At 47.9% G+C, this 15,703-nt stretch overlaps 1 protein-coding gene across 1 annotated transcript in view; it reads left to right on the top strand.

Moving 5' to 3' along the window:
• Positions 1–13,617, top strand: part of CLPTM1 (CLPTM1 regulator of GABA type A receptor forward trafficking) — a 20,220-nt gene extending 6,603 nt beyond the window's left edge. The window contains exons 3-14 of the mRNA XM_081335222.1: positions 1,630–1,753; positions 2,549–2,707; positions 4,176–4,293; positions 4,611–4,696; positions 5,986–6,106; positions 7,060–7,304; positions 7,968–8,061; positions 8,797–8,987; positions 9,616–9,711; positions 10,900–11,035; positions 12,080–12,247; positions 13,257–13,617. Of these exons, the coding sequence (XP_081191348.1) occupies positions 1,630–1,753; positions 2,549–2,707; positions 4,176–4,293; positions 4,611–4,696; positions 5,986–6,106; positions 7,060–7,304; positions 7,968–8,061; positions 8,797–8,987; positions 9,616–9,711; positions 10,900–11,035; positions 12,080–12,247; positions 13,257–13,576 (1,858 nt within the window). The 3' untranslated portion in view covers positions 13,577–13,617. The remainder of the gene's footprint in view (positions 1–1,629; positions 1,754–2,548; positions 2,708–4,175; positions 4,294–4,610; positions 4,697–5,985; positions 6,107–7,059; positions 7,305–7,967; positions 8,062–8,796; positions 8,988–9,615; positions 9,712–10,899; positions 11,036–12,079; positions 12,248–13,256) is intronic.
• The last annotated feature ends 2,086 nt before the right edge of the window (positions 13,618–15,703 follow it).

The raw sequence follows: 15,703 nt of genomic DNA, 5'->3' as shown, positions 1-15,703 counted from the left end.
ACAATTTCTGTTGCAGAGGAAGACATTGGTTGAGTTTTGCCCCATTTGACAACCTTTCTTGCCACAGTTGTTAAGTGAAGAAACCAAGACATAAGATTGAGCAAGCTGGCAACATGCAGAGGCTCTCCTTGGTTTTCAGGTTTCGCTGATGACTCATGAAGCATCCGAAACGCAACCTTGTGGCTTTGTCTTTCCAGTTTGTTGATTTATCTTCAGCCCTAATTTTAAACATGGGAGGTCGTTAATGCAGCAAACCACAAAGGGTAACAGCCCTTTCAGTTTTGGGATGCTATCTCTCCTATCGACTCAGCAGATATTGCCACAGATGTCCTCACCCAGAAATGATTGACAGTCAGAGAACACGATAGATTTAATATAGATTAGACTTGGGGATGAAGCTTCCATTCAAATGGGGGGAATAGGTAAAAACATTTGTTCGTTTGTATCCCATCTTTATTATTTGTACAAATAACTCAAGGCTGGAAAAATATTCAACGCACCTTTCTCTTATTTTTCCCGTAACAACAATCCTGTGAGGTGGGGAAGCTGAGAGAGGGACTGGCCGAAAGTCACCCAGCCAACTTTCATGCCTAAGGCAGGACTAGAACTCAGCATCTCTACCTAGTGATTGGTCCAAAGTCACCCAGCCAGCTTTCATGCCTAAAACGGGACCAGAACTCACTGTCTCTTGATGATTGGTCCAAAGTCACCCAGCTGACTTTCATGCCTAAGATGGGACTAGAACTCACTGTCTCCCATTTTCTAGCTTGGTCCCTTAACCACTAAACCAAACTGGCTCTTTGCTAAATTATTCATTTAATACTGTTAAAAATATTGATAGATTTTGGAAAAGGGCTAAAATGCAGTTATTTAGATCTCTCTCTTCTTTACTTGTTTTGGCCAGAATCTCTCTTTTACAGTCCCTCTGTTGATGAATTCTGCCCATTAGCAATTCTTGGTATTTACATGATAAAATGTTTAGCATATTCCTCATAACAACCATCTGCGGTAGGGTGGACTTTGCGTTGTAGTAGAGGTGAAGAATTGCACAAGGGGTCTGAATTATTGGATTGTTAGCTTGTGTCTTACTTGCGTACTCTGCCAAGAGTCCCATGGATATGAGATGGGCAGCTATAAAACTATCGTAAAATAAATAAATCAGCTTAGCAAAGTTATACAAGCATTGCATTTCTGGAAGAAGCCATATTTGAACCCAGCATCTTTTGGTTTCAGAAAATAACTTCTCGGTCAGTATACACTCCCGGCCAGACTCTGGTTTTCAAACTACTTTTCTTTGCCTCTTGATTGAATTGTCTTGATGAAATTTGGGCCCCGGTGCTGAGGGCCTGATGGGATTCTTCTGCAGTTGTAAACTGTTGTAAATCGGGGACTACCTGTATTAGACCCTTCAGTTGAGAATAATAAAAGAAAAATGATAAAAATAAAAAAAAACCTAATGCCCCATCAGGTTTATAATGTTTGATGAAAGGGTTATCTCCTGAGGGCCTCTTTGTCCAATCTGAATTTCTTTGGAATTTCCCCAAGTGGCCGCTGCCTCTTGATGGAAAAGTTGGTTTTAAAATTGGTGCAAATGCTCAACTTTCTCTCCCCCCCCCTCTCGTCCTCCAGAATCTTTATTATCTGGGCCATCAGTAGCTGGTTTCGCCGTGGGCCAACAACGCAGGATCCATCGACCCCTGGCGGGGCAGCCAGGGCACCAAGTCGCAATCTCTTCCCTAAGGACACTTTAATGGTGAGGATGGCTGAATCCTGATTCGGGATTTTGATTCTTGGGTGGAGAATTCTGCTTGCAGAATTGAAACTTGGGTTTTTCTCTCCTCCCCCGCCCCCCCCCCCCAAATAATAATAAAAAATAGCATTCTGTTAACTGGTATTGGTTAATTAGCTATATCCTGCCTTTTTTATTCTGAAATGCTAAGTCAAATGGTTCGGCCTAGTTTTATCTTATTTTGTATGCTGCAATGTCTTCTTGCATGTTTACTCTTCTGCATATGCTGGACATTGCACACACGTCCTCAACATGTCTTCTTTATTATTTGTTTTTATCCCATCTATATCATTTCTTAGAAATAACAACAACATGCCTAAGGCAAATCTGGAACTCACTGTCTCCTGGTGATTGGCCCAACCTCGACCAGCTAGCTTTCCCATCTAAGGAAAGACTAGAACTCACTGCCTCCTGGGTGATTGGCCCAAACTCACCCAGTCAACCTTTATGCCTAAGGCAGGACTGGAACTCCCAGTCTCCTGGTGGTTGGCCTAAGTCACCCAGCTGGCTTCCATGCCTAAAGCTGGACTAGAACTCACCATCTCCTGCTTTCTAGGCCAGCACCTTCACTCTAGCTCTGCTGAACTACCATTTTTTCCCTGTTCCCAAGAAGCTTCAAACAACGACCCATAGCTTTCCTCCTTCAGAATAAGATACGTGGGTCTGTCTGCTCCGAATAGATATATCTTCCAGCCTAGAGTTTGGGTTCCAACTCATTGTAATGAATTTTTCCCCCCTGATTTTTTCTTTTCTTGGCAGGATCTCCATGTCTACATATCCGAACATGAGCACTTTACTGACTTCAATGCAACCTCGGCACTGTTTTGGGAACAGCGAGATCTGGTCTACGGAGACTGGACAAGTGGAGAGAATCTGGATGGCTGCTACGAGCATTACACTGAATTGGAAATTCCTGAGGTTTGTGAACAGATGCCAGAGTTGGCCTCTTCTCCATGGGCAAGTCTCTTTGCGGATAGCCGGATTTTTCTCTCGGCTCCAAATGCTCTGTATGCACTCCATGCCACAGGAAGCGTGTCCCAAAGCCATTACCAAATTGCAATTTTTAATGTGACGGGAAATTATTGACTGTATGATTCTACAGGCAGTCCTCGACTGCCACAATTGAGCCCAGAATTTATGTTGCTAGGTGAGAAATTTGTTAAGTGAGTTTTGCCCCATTTTTGATGACTTTTCTGGCCACAGTCGTTAAGTGAATCACCGCAGTTGTTAAGTTAGTCACCCGGCTGTGAAGTGAATCCGGCATCCCCATTGATTTTGCTGGTCAAAAGTAAAAGATGATCACATGACCCCGGGATACTTCACATGTCATAAATATGAGTCAGTTGCCAAAGGTCTGAATTTTGATCACGTCACTACGTGGAGGCTGTGATGGTCATTGGTATGAAAAACGATCATATTGTGTTTCCCTCAAAATAAGACCGGGTCTTATTTGTTTATTTATTGCCTCCAAAAGAGGCACCGGGTCTTATTTTCGGGGCAGGCCTTGCCTCCAGCACTGATAGCCCCACCCAGCCGGTACACGTCTTCTGGAGCCGAAGATCTGCAGTTGCATTCGGGCCTGGATTTTGCAGCCAGGCCTTTCCAGAAGGCCTAAGCAGCCGAGTACCGAGCTATGGATTCGGTCCATAGCTTGGTGCTCAGCTGCTGAGGGCTTGCAGAACCAAGGTATGGATCGAATCCGTAGCTCGGTTCTTGGCTGCAGAGGCCTTCCGGAAAAGCCTGTGACTGAGAAATGCAGGCCTGGCTGCAGAAGAGGCCTCAGAAGAAGAAGTGGGCCGGCAAGGAAAGGACTGGCTGCAGGGCAGGTGGGGCAGCTCCACACCCCCACCCTAGCTTGATTTTTAGGTGTGTCCCTTGCCCCAACACTAGGGCTTATTTTGGGGTTAGGGCATATATTAGGCCCACCCCCAAAAATCAAGCTAGGGCTTACGGTTGGTGTAGGCCAGGGGTAGGCAACCTTGGCTCTTTTATGACTGGTGGACTTCAATTCCCAGAATCCCTGAGCCAGCTATGCTGGCTCAGGAATTCTGGGAGTTGAAGTCCACCAGTCATAAAAGAACCAAGGTTGCCTACCCCTGGTGTAGGCCTTACTTTCAGGGTAAGTCGCTTTTTCCAGTGCCATTGTAAATTTACAACTGTAACATCGTAACCGTTCACTAAATGGGCTTTTTCTTGGACATTTTAAAGCCCTTCGTTCTTAACGTGGTTGGGCATGAATCTTACCAGCCAGTTCCAGGAGCAGGTGGTGGCTGTTGGGCCTTTTCACAGGTTCTGTCATAGTTTTGTCATCAAATGGGTGAGGACCCCCCCCACCCTGCTGGAGGGCATGTAAGTTACGTTTATAAATATTGATGTGTGATTTCAGAGCGTCCAGCACAACGGTTCCATTTACATCCACGTGTACTTTACGAAAAGTGGGTTCCACCCTGATCCCAAAGAGAAGACTCTCTACAGGCGCCTTGCCACGGTTCACACGTCTCGAAGTAAGCGTCGGTTCCAAGCTCGTTTCTTAATTTATTTTTTCCCAAAATATGCATTGGCAGTGGTTGTGGGAAATGCTTTCAACATTTGACAGGTTCCCCCCTCCCCTGAAATAACGTACTTGTCCGTCTCCATTTATCCCTTTCTATAACTGGCGACTGGTCCAAAGTCACCCAGCCGGCTTGCATAGCTAAGCCGGGACTAGAACTCCCAGAGTCCTGGTTTCTAGCCTGGTGCCTTAACCACTCTACCAAAGCGATGAAACTTAGATCAAAAGTTTACCTTTTTCCCCCCCTGTTTTGTTTTGTTTTTCTTGCAGTGATCAATAAGTACAAACGTAGACGCTTTCAGAAAACCAAGAACTTACTAACCGGGGAGACAGAAGCGGATCCTGAAATGATAAAAGTAATACAATATTTTCTCTTCTTCTTGTTTGTCCTTCAAAGTCCCATTTTTTTCCCCCTAGAGCCGTTCTGTCCTCAGCTTGACAGCTCTCTGATGGAGTTTGGCCTCTGCAAAAAAAGAAAGAAAGAAAGAAATTGCCAAGCGGCTGTTATAGTTTGCCTGCTGAAATGGTTTCCTTTGCACCTTTGAGGGGTTTTTCTCAATAAGTGCCCCCACCTTCCCCTACCAGCCTCTTTTTTTTGAAGAACAGGAGGCTGGGTAGAATTCCACAGACTGGCCTCATATCACTGGAAGAGAACAAGGGAGGTAGGAAGAAGCGAAATGGATTGAACGGTCCCTTTCCCCTTTTGTAATTTAATGAAATAGAGATATATTTTTTTCATCTTTTAGACTAAAGGGGGGAAAAAAATCCAGGCACTTTGCAAATTATAGCTCTGGGCTTAGTGGAAAAGGCTTAGGGGTCTTTTGGAAAGATAAGTGAGCCCAGTAGAAGCCCCGTGGCAACTGGCCGTCACTGGAAACTGGAGGCGAGGTTTGACAGAGCTCGTGAGATCTGAAAGAAGGGGAGGAAAACCTAAGCCATTTGGGACTTCTTGGCAGAGCTGTGGATGTCTGAAAGTGAGACAGAGAGAGAGAGAGAATCATATTCGGGTTACGCTTTGTGCATACAGATGGAGCCACACCTGTGTATTTCACCTGGAAGAAGCACTAGGGCCTTTCCCACTGCGACTGGGAAACACCCTACATGGGTCTAGCTGGGCCTGCGGTCAGATCTGTTGGGTTCTCTGGCAAGCTGGCTGAGGAGTGGAGTGAGGAACTAATACAATACAATATGGAATAGAATATGGAATGGAATGGAATAAAATAGAATATGGAATGGAATAGAAGAGAAGAGAAGAGAAGAGAATATGGAATGGAAGAGAAGAGAAGAGAAGAGAAATAAAATAGAATATGGAATGGAATAGAAGAGAAGAGAAGAATAGAGAAGAGAATATGGAATGGAAGAGAAGAGAAGAGAAGAAGCTTCTTGGATGAGAAGCGAAACCTCTTCAAGAAAAAACAAAGAAAACACAGTTGCCTCTTTAAAAAGCTGCTTTGGGACAAGCCTGACTTGGATCGCTGAGAATCTCCATAGACAGCCCCTCCCAAATATTTTTTTTTACTGAACCCATCAAATTTCAGTCTTTTGGATGGCTACTGAGAGCTCTACAATATCCCCTTCTCTTTTTTTCTACAACCCCCCCCCAAAAAAAAAGAAATGTTATTTACGCTTTGTGCTTATCTTGCAGAGAGCTGAAGATTACGGCCCAGTGGAGGTGATCTCACACTGGCACCCCAACCTCACCATCAATATTGTGGATGACCACACACCATGGGTGAAGGGCAGTGTTCCTCCCCCTCTGGATCAGTGTAAGACTTCAAATAATTCCGAACATCTGGAGTTGCTCTGGCTGCAGGATATGCTGGCGGGTGGAGCTTCCCTTTCTCTGATGCGCTTGGACAAAATTATCTTTGGGGATGCTTGGAGCAGCTGCTCTCCAGTTTTTCCTTGATGTCTTTGCTTAGCACCCATTCTCTCCTATGCCTCGTGTTTTACAAAGCCACGGTACATGTAAGTCCTCGGGTTAAAATAGCAACTGGGACCAGGATGTCACATTTTGCAACAGTAAATCTTGCATTCCAGTTTGCTATTGTTCCATGTGGACCACCTGGGTCGTTAAGCAAGGACCTTGCATGATTGCAATTTCTGACTTCCTGCTGGCTTTCCCAATGACTCTGCTGATGGGAAACCAGCAGGCAGTGTAGGAAGTCACGATCCTGTGACGGCAGGGATATTGCACAGGCTAGAAATCTGGGGAGCCATTATAACTGCCGTTTGCTTGGCTGTATCTCAAGGGGGTCTCCAAATTGGGCAACTTTTAAGATTTGTAGACTCCACTCCCAGAATTCCTCAGCCAGCCACGTGCAAGAATCTTCTCAATTAACGTCAGCACTTGCTTAGCGTTAGAGAAGGATCAACGGCGCTTCAGGAGGATTGGACTCAGTTTGCCTGTGACTGCGTAGGGACTCTAGGCTAATTCCTCTTTTTACCCCGGCCCCAGGTTCTGCCACTCCTTTTCCCACAGCAGTGATTCGAAGCTAGGTTCCTGCTTTACTTCCCTCCCTGCAGTCTAGCTGGCAGTTTCCCAACTTCTGAGTAATTTTTCTGGACAGGTGGGAAAAATGGGATCCTGCAAGGGGCCAGAAGTGCCTTTTTTCCCCTGCCCTCCGTAAAATCCAGGGTGCTGAGCGTAGACTTGGTTTCTCCCTGGTCTCCATTTCTCCCCTGGCAGCATCTCGATGCTGGGCTTGTTTCTTCCCAGATGTGAAATTCGACGCCGTGAGTGGTGACTACTACCCCATCCTTTACTTCAACGATTACTGGAATTTGCAAAAGGATTACTACCCCATTAATGAGAGCGTGGAACGGTTGCCCTTCCGCCTGTCTTACTGCCCACTTTCGCTCTGGCGGTGGCAGCTCTACGCTGCCCAGAATAGCAAATCTCCTTGGAATTTCCTCGGGGAGGACTTGTACGGTCAGTCCGACGAGGAGCAGGATTCGGTGAAGGTGAGTGGTGGGGAAGACGACTCATTTAACCCTGGGAAACCTCAGGCTCTGGATTCCGGAGCCGCATCTAAAACAGGGAGGACTAGAATCCTTGTATTAAAAAGCTGAATGTGGAGGTTTTAGAAATTCTGGAAAAATAGAGAGCCAGTTTCGTCTAGTGGTTAAGTCACCAGGCTGGAAAGTGGGGGACCGTGAGTTCTAGTCCTGCCTTAGCCGTGAAAGCCAGCTGGGTGACTGGGCCAATGACCAGGAGAGGGTGAGTTCTAGTCCCGTTTTAGGTATGAAAGCTGTCTGGGTTATTTTTGGCCAATCACCAGGAGACGGTGAGTTCTAGTCCTGCCTTAGGCATGCAAGCTGGCTGGGTGACTTTGGGCCAGTCTTTCTCTCTCAGCCCAACTCACCTCACAGGGTGGTTGTAGGGAAAATGGGAAGAGGAAGATGGATATATTCGCCACCTTTACTTATTTGTAAAAATAATAAAGGCAAAAATTCAAACGCATAAATCAAAAATCAAAACTAGGACAGGGTATTGTCCTCAGGCCTGGGGATCTGGGTTTGTGCCTTGAGTCATGCTGACTAGGGACATTGTTACAGATCTTTTTGTTATGTGCCTATGGTTTCTCGTGTGTCGTCTCACAACCCCTTGGTTTATTTTCCTTCTAGGTGGCTTTGTTAGAAACAAATCCTTACTTGCTGGCTCTGACTATTGTTGTTTCCATTGTGCATAGCATTTTTGAGTTCCTTGCCTTCAAGAACGGTAGGTTTCAGAGTCTTGGAGAATCGCTCCTCCCCTCCCGTCTCCCTGCTGTGATTACCAGCAGTCCTCGACTTGCAGACGAATGTTTCAAGTTACGGCCAACTCCGAAAAGGCGACTTACAATCCCGATTCGAAATTCCGTCGCTCGCCCACCTCCCACGTTCAGTCACATGACCGAACTCCAGGTGCTGGGCCACACGGCTCCTTCTGGCACTCTGCCCATTGCAAACTGTTGGTTCACTTAAGTGACACCCGCGTTCACTTAACCACCTCAGAAAAAGGTCGTAAAATCACAGGACCGACCGACTTTACGGCCGTTACAAAAATCTGACTATCACGGGTGGGCTCCATTTAGGCTCATAACGTCGAGGACTATCTGTTTAAAAGCAGGACGTCTCCTGGATCTTTTTCCCAACGCTGGGTTGAGTGGGCACTGCTGCGTGTTGTCGCGTTTGGCCACGTTACCAATTCTAACCTAGTACGGCTTCGAGAGACATTCGGTGGTTCTTTTAATCCAGTGTTTACCTTGCTGATTTTAAGAGGGGTGGACTTCAACTCCCAGAATTCCCCAGCCAGCACAGCACAGCTGGCTGGGGAATTCTGGGAGTTGGAAGTCCATTTAACTTAAAAGTCGCCAGGATTCTTGTTGAAAGGAGCCTAGTCTGGTAGGGCAAATGATGCGAGCAAGGATTATGTCCTTTTCCAACCTCGTTGTGTTCTGATCCGCCCTGTTAGATATTCAGTTCTGGAACAGCAGGCAGTCTCTGGAGGGCCTGTCCGTCCGGTCAGTGTTCTTCGGGGTATTCCAGTCCCTCGTGGTCCTCCTCTACATCCTGGATAACGAAACGAACTTTGTGGTGCAAGTCAGCGTCTTCTTCGGTCTGCTCATTGATCTCTGGAAGATCACAAAAGTGATGGATGTCCGGGTAAGAAGCGGGACCCATAACTTGAGGAAGAATCAAGCCAGTTTGGTCGAATAGTTAAGGCACCAGGCTAGAAAGCAGGAGGCGGTGAGTTCAAGTCCTGCCTTAAGCGTGAAAGCCAGCTGTCACTAGGAGACTTGGAGTTCTAGTCCCGTCTTAGGCACAAAGTCCAGCTGGGCCAATCACCAAGACATGGTGAGTTCTAGTCATGCCTTAAGCATGAAAGCTGGCTGGTTGACTTTGGACAGATCACCAGGCGACTGTGAGTTCTAGTCCCGCCTTAGCCATGAAAAACCAGCTGGGTGATTTTGGGCTAGTCCCTCTCAGTCCAACTCACCTCACAGGGTTGTTGTTGTGGGGAAAATAGGAGTAGGAGGGAGTATTCTATACATTCACCATCTTGAGTTATTTGTAAGACACACTTTTCAGCCCTGCCCTGCTTATAGTCCACCCTTTCCCACCCACCCCAGCCCATCATGGGCATACAGTGATTGGTGATGATGATGAGGATTGTAGCCTCAGTGCACTCAGGGAGGGGATTCTGGGAAGGGGAAATGTCTTTGAAAGCAGCCTGATGTCTCAAAATCTAACCTTCTCTCTGTTCTCTTCCACCCTGTTTTCTGCCGAACAGCTGGATCGTGAGAACAAAATTGCCGGGATTGTCCCACGCTTGACGTTCAAAGACAAATCGACGTACATCGAATCATCGACCAAAATCTATGATGATGTAAGTTCAAGCCTTCCCAGGTGTGGACACATGCCAGGTATTCGAGGATACCTGGTTCTTTCCTGTCGGGACTAGAAAGATGGTCTTTGCATCCAACTCTAGTGGTCCAAAGAAAGAGGTAGAGGTACTAAATCGGTATTTCTCCACCTCAGCAACTTGAAGATGGGTGTCCCAAAGGTGCTTTTTTGGGGAGACAACTGGACTTCCCTTGTTTTTCCTTGAAGACGATTCGCTTCTCATCCAAGAAGCTTCTTCAGTTATTGCTGAATGGTGGAGGATGGAAGGATTTATGTTCCTTGCAGTCATCTGGTTGTTGGCGCTCTTCCCGAGAGTCGTTGAGGCCACTTGTTTATCTGTGCCCCCAGGGTCACCTGAATAGTGCAAACGGTTCTGGAACCTTCTTGGAACTGCTGGAAGGACCGTGTTGCAAAGAGGAGATAGATGGTGTTGTACCCCTCCCCCTCTGTTGAGAGAGGGTTGTTCAACTTTAATGTAGATGACCTCTTTGACCCCTCACTCAGAATGAGTACTAACAACCAGATAACTGCACAGAATGTAAATCCATCCTCCACCATTCAGTCGGAACTGAAGAAGCTTCTTGAATGAGAAGCGAAACGTCTTCAAGCAAAGACGGAGTCCAGTTGCCTTTTGAAAAAGCATCTTTGGGACAACTGTGAACCTGGATGACTTGAGAATCTCCCTAGACCAGGGGTAGGCAACCTCGGCTCTTTTATGACTCATGGACTTCAACTCCCAGAATTCCTGAGCCAGCATGGCTCGGCTTGGAAACCTCTCCCTTTCCCCTCAGCATGGCTGGCCCACCCAGCACCCGACGATACATAAGTGGGTTTTGGGTTGCAGTCTGGGCACTCGGTCTCTAAAAGGTTCGCCATCACTGTCCTAGAACGTTAAACTGACCTAGCTCTTGCAGAAAGCAAGATGCGTGGACTTCGAAGACGTCTGGACTTCAACTCCCTTGCTGTTGGGAATTCTGGGAGTTGAAGTCCACCCATCTTCAAGCTCTCAAGATTGAGAAATGCTATACTAAATATCACCTATGGGTGACTCCATCAAACATTTATTCATGCAGCTTGGTGACGAGCTTCTCGGTGGCCCTGGGTGGGTTCCCCTCTTCCGAACTCCTGGTATGCTTGACTTTTTCCAGTCTGCCCTCAACCTCCCTTACAGATGGCCTTTCGATACCTCTCCTGGATTCTCTTCCCACTGCTGGGCTGTTACGCGGTATACAGCCTGCTCTACATGGAACACAAAGGCTGGTATTCCTGGATCCTGAGCATGCTCTATGGGTTCCTGCTGACCTTTGGTGAGTTCGCAGAGGTTGCCCCCTAACAGCTTGACCTATGCCCCCGGGTCTGGCTTCCCATCTGCGAGTCCTTTGAGGTGGTCCAGATAGCAATAGCAATAGCACTTAGACTTATATACTGCTTCGCAGTGCATTACAGCCCTCTACAAGCAGTTGAGAGAGTCAGCACATTGCCCCCCAACGATCTGGGTCCTTATTTTACCGACCTCGAAAGGATGGAAGGTTGAGTCGACCTTGAACCGGTCAGGATCGAACTGCTGTCAGTGGGCAGAGTCAGCCTGCAATACTGCATTCTAAGTACTGTGGCACCAGGAAGGAGAATGAGAAAGGGGAGGAAGGAGGGAGGGAGGGAGGGAAAGGAAGGAAGGGCAATAGCACTTAGACTTATATACCACTTCACGGTGCTTGACAGCCCTCTCTAAGCGGTTTACAGAGTCAGCCTCTTGCCCCCCGAACAATCTGGGTCCTCATTGTACTGACCTCGAAAGGACGGAAGGCTGAGTCAACCTTGAGCCGGTCAGGATCAAACTCCTGGCTACGGGCAGAATTAGCCCGCGGTGCTGCACTCTAACCATTGTGCCACAGATCAGGGAACGGTGCTTGCCAAGCTTCTTGTTGCGATAGTAGAGGTAGCCCTTGACTTACAGCAATTCGTTTAGTGACCATTCAAAGTTAAAGCAGCCCTTAAAAAAAGTGACTCATGACCCTTTTTTCACACTTAACGACCATTGCAGCCTCCCCAGGGGCACCTGATCAAAACTCAGACGCTTGGCAATTGGCTCCCATTTATGACGGTCGCAGCGTCCCAGGTCACGTGATCCCCCTTTGCGACCTTTCGACAAGCAAAGCCGATGGGGAAGCCAGATTCACTGAACCACCTGGCTACTAACCTAACCCCTGCAGCCATTTGCTTAACCACCGTGATGGGAAAGGTGGTGACACGGGGGGCCAAACTCGCTCAACCAGTGTCTCCCTTAACGAGAGACCTTTTGGGCTCAATTGTGGTCGTAAGTCGAGGACTACCTGGTCCCTCTCGCCCTCCAGGCTTCATCACCATGACGCCTCAGCTCTTCATCAACTACAAGCTGAAGTCGGTGGCTCACCTGCCCTGGAGGATGCTCACTTACAAAGCCCTGAACACCTTCATTGATGATCTCTTTGCCTTCGTCATCAAGATGCCGATGATGTACAGGATAGGCTGCCTTCGCGACGGTAACGGCTTCTCTCTCCGTCTCGGCCCTCCCTCCCCTGCTCTGTCCTGCAGCCACGGGGTTAGTCCCCTCAACCCGGCTATTCCGGCTGGTGGGGGTTCCAGGACGAAGGCCTTCTCGGCTGTGGCTCCTGCCCTCTGGGACACCTCCCGCCATCCCATGTGAGGTTGGGCCCAACCTTCCTATCTGTCGTTGGGGCCTAAAGACGTGGCTCTGCCAGTTGGCTCAGGGGCCCCCGTGGGAAATCAGTCCAGTGGAGGTGGTTGATCAACAGATCTCATCTTCCTCCCCACTTCATCCCTGCCCTCCCCCCATGCGATCTTTGGTTTTAAAGTTAGAGTTTAACTTTTTTATGTTTTAGCTTAGATGTAACTGTGAGCTGCCCAGCATTACCCTGTAGTAAGATGGGCGGCCAATAACTTACTTTCTTTCTTTCTTTCTTTCTTTCTTTCTTTCTTTCTTTCTTTCTTTCTTTCTTTCTTTCTTTCTTTCTTTCTTTCTTTCTTTTTCTTTTTCTTTCTTTTTCTCCTTCCTTCCTTCCTTCCTTCCTTCCTTCCTTCCTTCCTTCCTTTCTCTTTATTTCTTTGTCTACTTCATCTTTCTTTATTTCTCTCTTTTTCTCTCTCTCTTTCTCTTTCTGTCTATTTCATCTTTCTATCTTTCTCTCTCTCTCTCTCTCTCTCTCTCTCATCTCTTTCTCCAACCAATCAACTCACCAACCTCTCCCTCAAGGCCTTTCCTTCCCCTGGCACCCATCCAACCCTTCTGGATTTAACATTTATCACCCCTAGGGGACACCAAGAATTGAGGGAAAAGCGAGATTAAAGTGGGAGGGGCAGCAGCTTTAGATCAGTGTTTCTCAAACTTAGCCCGGCTGGCTGGCTGGGGAATTCTGGGAGTTGAAGTCCACAGGTCTTAAAGTTCCCAACATTGAGAAACACCGCTCTAAACCCTCTTTTCCTCGCCCAGCTGTGCTTCAAGCTTACCATTTGCTCTCTTGTCCTCCCCAGATGTGGTCTTCTTCATTTACCTCTACCAGCGGTGGATCTACCGGGTGGATCTAACCCGCGTGAATGAATTTGGCATCAGTGGGGCGGACCAAGCAGGAAGGACGACGACGACGATGAGTATAGCTCAGCCAGACGGTGTCCCTGCAGTGTTGGCCAGCAGCCCGCCGGGGGCTAACGCCGAGGGTCCCGTCAACAGCCTTGCCAACGCAGCGACAGAGAGAGGAGCCGGAGAGACCCCCGCCGCCAACTCAGGGGGCTCGCCTGATGCCGTCCCCGAAGCCCACCTGGTCAAAACGGCAGAGGAGAAGAAGAAAGATTAGCCCACTCTTTTATTTTAAAAAAAATTCCTAACTGGACACTCTCACTGTTGGATAATGGACAGGAAGCGAACGGGTAGGGGCTGGGCGGAGGCAGAGTCGCTTTATTTTATATTCCAGGAAAACTTCTGGGGGGGTGGGGGGGAGACAGGCAGGAGGTGGGGGAGGAGACGGGTCGGTCAGCCAGAGCCACGAGGAGACCCCTTGAAATGTGGAAGTGAAGTGTGACATGTTGTATCTGTTGCGAGAGAAACCTCACCTCGCCCCCCCACCCAACCCCGCTGTAGATTTCTGTGTTTGAAAGCAAATCCTCCCAACCAGTAACCAATCATTGTGAGCACCATCTCCATCATGCGGGTCATTAAGACGTTCGGTCGTTTTCAGGAGTTCGTTTCCTGCCAAGTCTTTGTGTGTCTCCGTGTCATATAAAAAAAAAAAGAGCCGATGCCACCCATGCCAACGATACCGTTTCTCATCATTGCATTCCCGAGAAGGACGATGGATTGAATAAATTCATGTGGGTGTTTATGTTTAAAAAAAAACAACCAACAAAAAAACGATCCTTTTTTTGGGGGGCCGCCTCCTGTTTCTTCTCGACAGGATTCGGGATAAGGACTTTGAGGAAGGGGCTCTGGGGCGGGGGCGGGAGAGGTTGCAGAATGCTGGGCACTTTGGGGGAATGGCAGAAAACCAGTGAAAACCAGAAGTGAAATTAGTGTTGCTTAAAAAAATGCTCCGTGTTTGTAGCCGGGATGGGGATGGGGGGGGTCCTCCCCCCCCCAAAAATGGAGCTGTATTGATGTGTATTGTTACTGGTGCGTACAGGTAGTCCTTTGACTTGTGAACACAATTCAGCAATTTCAGTTGCAAAGTGAGACAGCATTGAGTTTTGCTCCATTTTACAACCTGTCTTGCCACGGTTGTTAAGAGAATCACTGCAGCTGTGTAATTGGTAACGGTCATTACGTGAATCTGGCCTCCCCATTGAGCTTGCTCGTCAGACGTTCGCCAAAGTGGATCACAGGGCCCTGGGACACTGCAGCCGTCCTAAATATGAATTAAGCATCCTAATTTTGACCATGGGGGTGCTTCAGTGGTCACGCGTGTAAAAAAACCGGTCATTAGTCACTTTTCTCTGCTGTTGTAACTTTGAACGGTCACTAAATGAATGTTGTAAGTTAAGGACTTACCTGTATTGACTTACATAGACCTAACTTGGTTTTTTTTAAAGGGGACGCAGTGACTCAGTGGGTTAGGGCGCTGAGCTTCTCGATCAAATGGTTGGCAGTTTGGCGGGTTGAATCCTGAGTGCCGCGTAACAGAGTGAGCGCCTGTTACTTGTCCCAGCTTCTGCCAACCTAGCAGTTGGAAAGCACATAAAAATGCAAATAGGGACCACTACGGTGGGAAGGTAACAGCGTTCCGTGCGCCTTTGGCGTCTAGTCATGCCGGCCACATGACCACGGAGACGTCCTCGGACAAGTGCTGGCTCTTCGGCTTTGAAACGTAGATGAGCACCGGCCCCTAGAGTCGGAAACGACTAGCACGCACGTGCGGGGGAACCTTTACCTTTAACTCGGGGGGGGGGGTTATCAATCTCAGGCCTCTTTAAGATGCATGGACTTCAGTTCCTAGAGTGCTTCCTGGGAAACGTTTCTCTTGAGGGTTCAAAGGCGCCCTCTGGGTTGGTGAAGGGCAGACTTTGTCGAGGGAATAACTGCAGAAGCTGGCTTATACTGGCAACTTAACGGCATGTAGCCCTCAACTTATGACAGTAACTGAAACTGGAATTTAGGTTGTAACTTTTCCTGGTCATTAAGCAGGTCACCAGATGACTGTGTCTGGTTTGCCGCCTTTTTGTGCAGCAGTCCTTAAACGAATGCCAGAGTTTTTAAGTGAAACTTATTATTATGCCCAGTGGGTGATTTTTGCTGGAAACGGAAAGTAAACACCAGTGACTGGGAAAGAGCGATATTTTAAATTGCAGTCACATGACCATGGGACACTGCACATGGTGGCCAGTTTCTGAGCACCCAAAATGCGATTGCTTGACTGCAGGGAGCCGGAGGGGGTGGGGGGATGTCGGAACTCCAAATCCAGGTCATAGGTTGTCCTGGAGAGGTTAGTGGT

The sequence above is a fragment of the Vipera berus genome (assembly GCF_964194415.1).
Source record: "Vipera berus genome assembly, chromosome: 9".
Taxonomy (NCBI): domain Eukaryota; kingdom Metazoa; phylum Chordata; class Lepidosauria; order Squamata; family Viperidae; genus Vipera; species Vipera berus.
The sequence above is the reverse complement of the archived record's forward strand: the minus strand, read 5'-3'. Positions and strand labels throughout refer to the sequence as shown.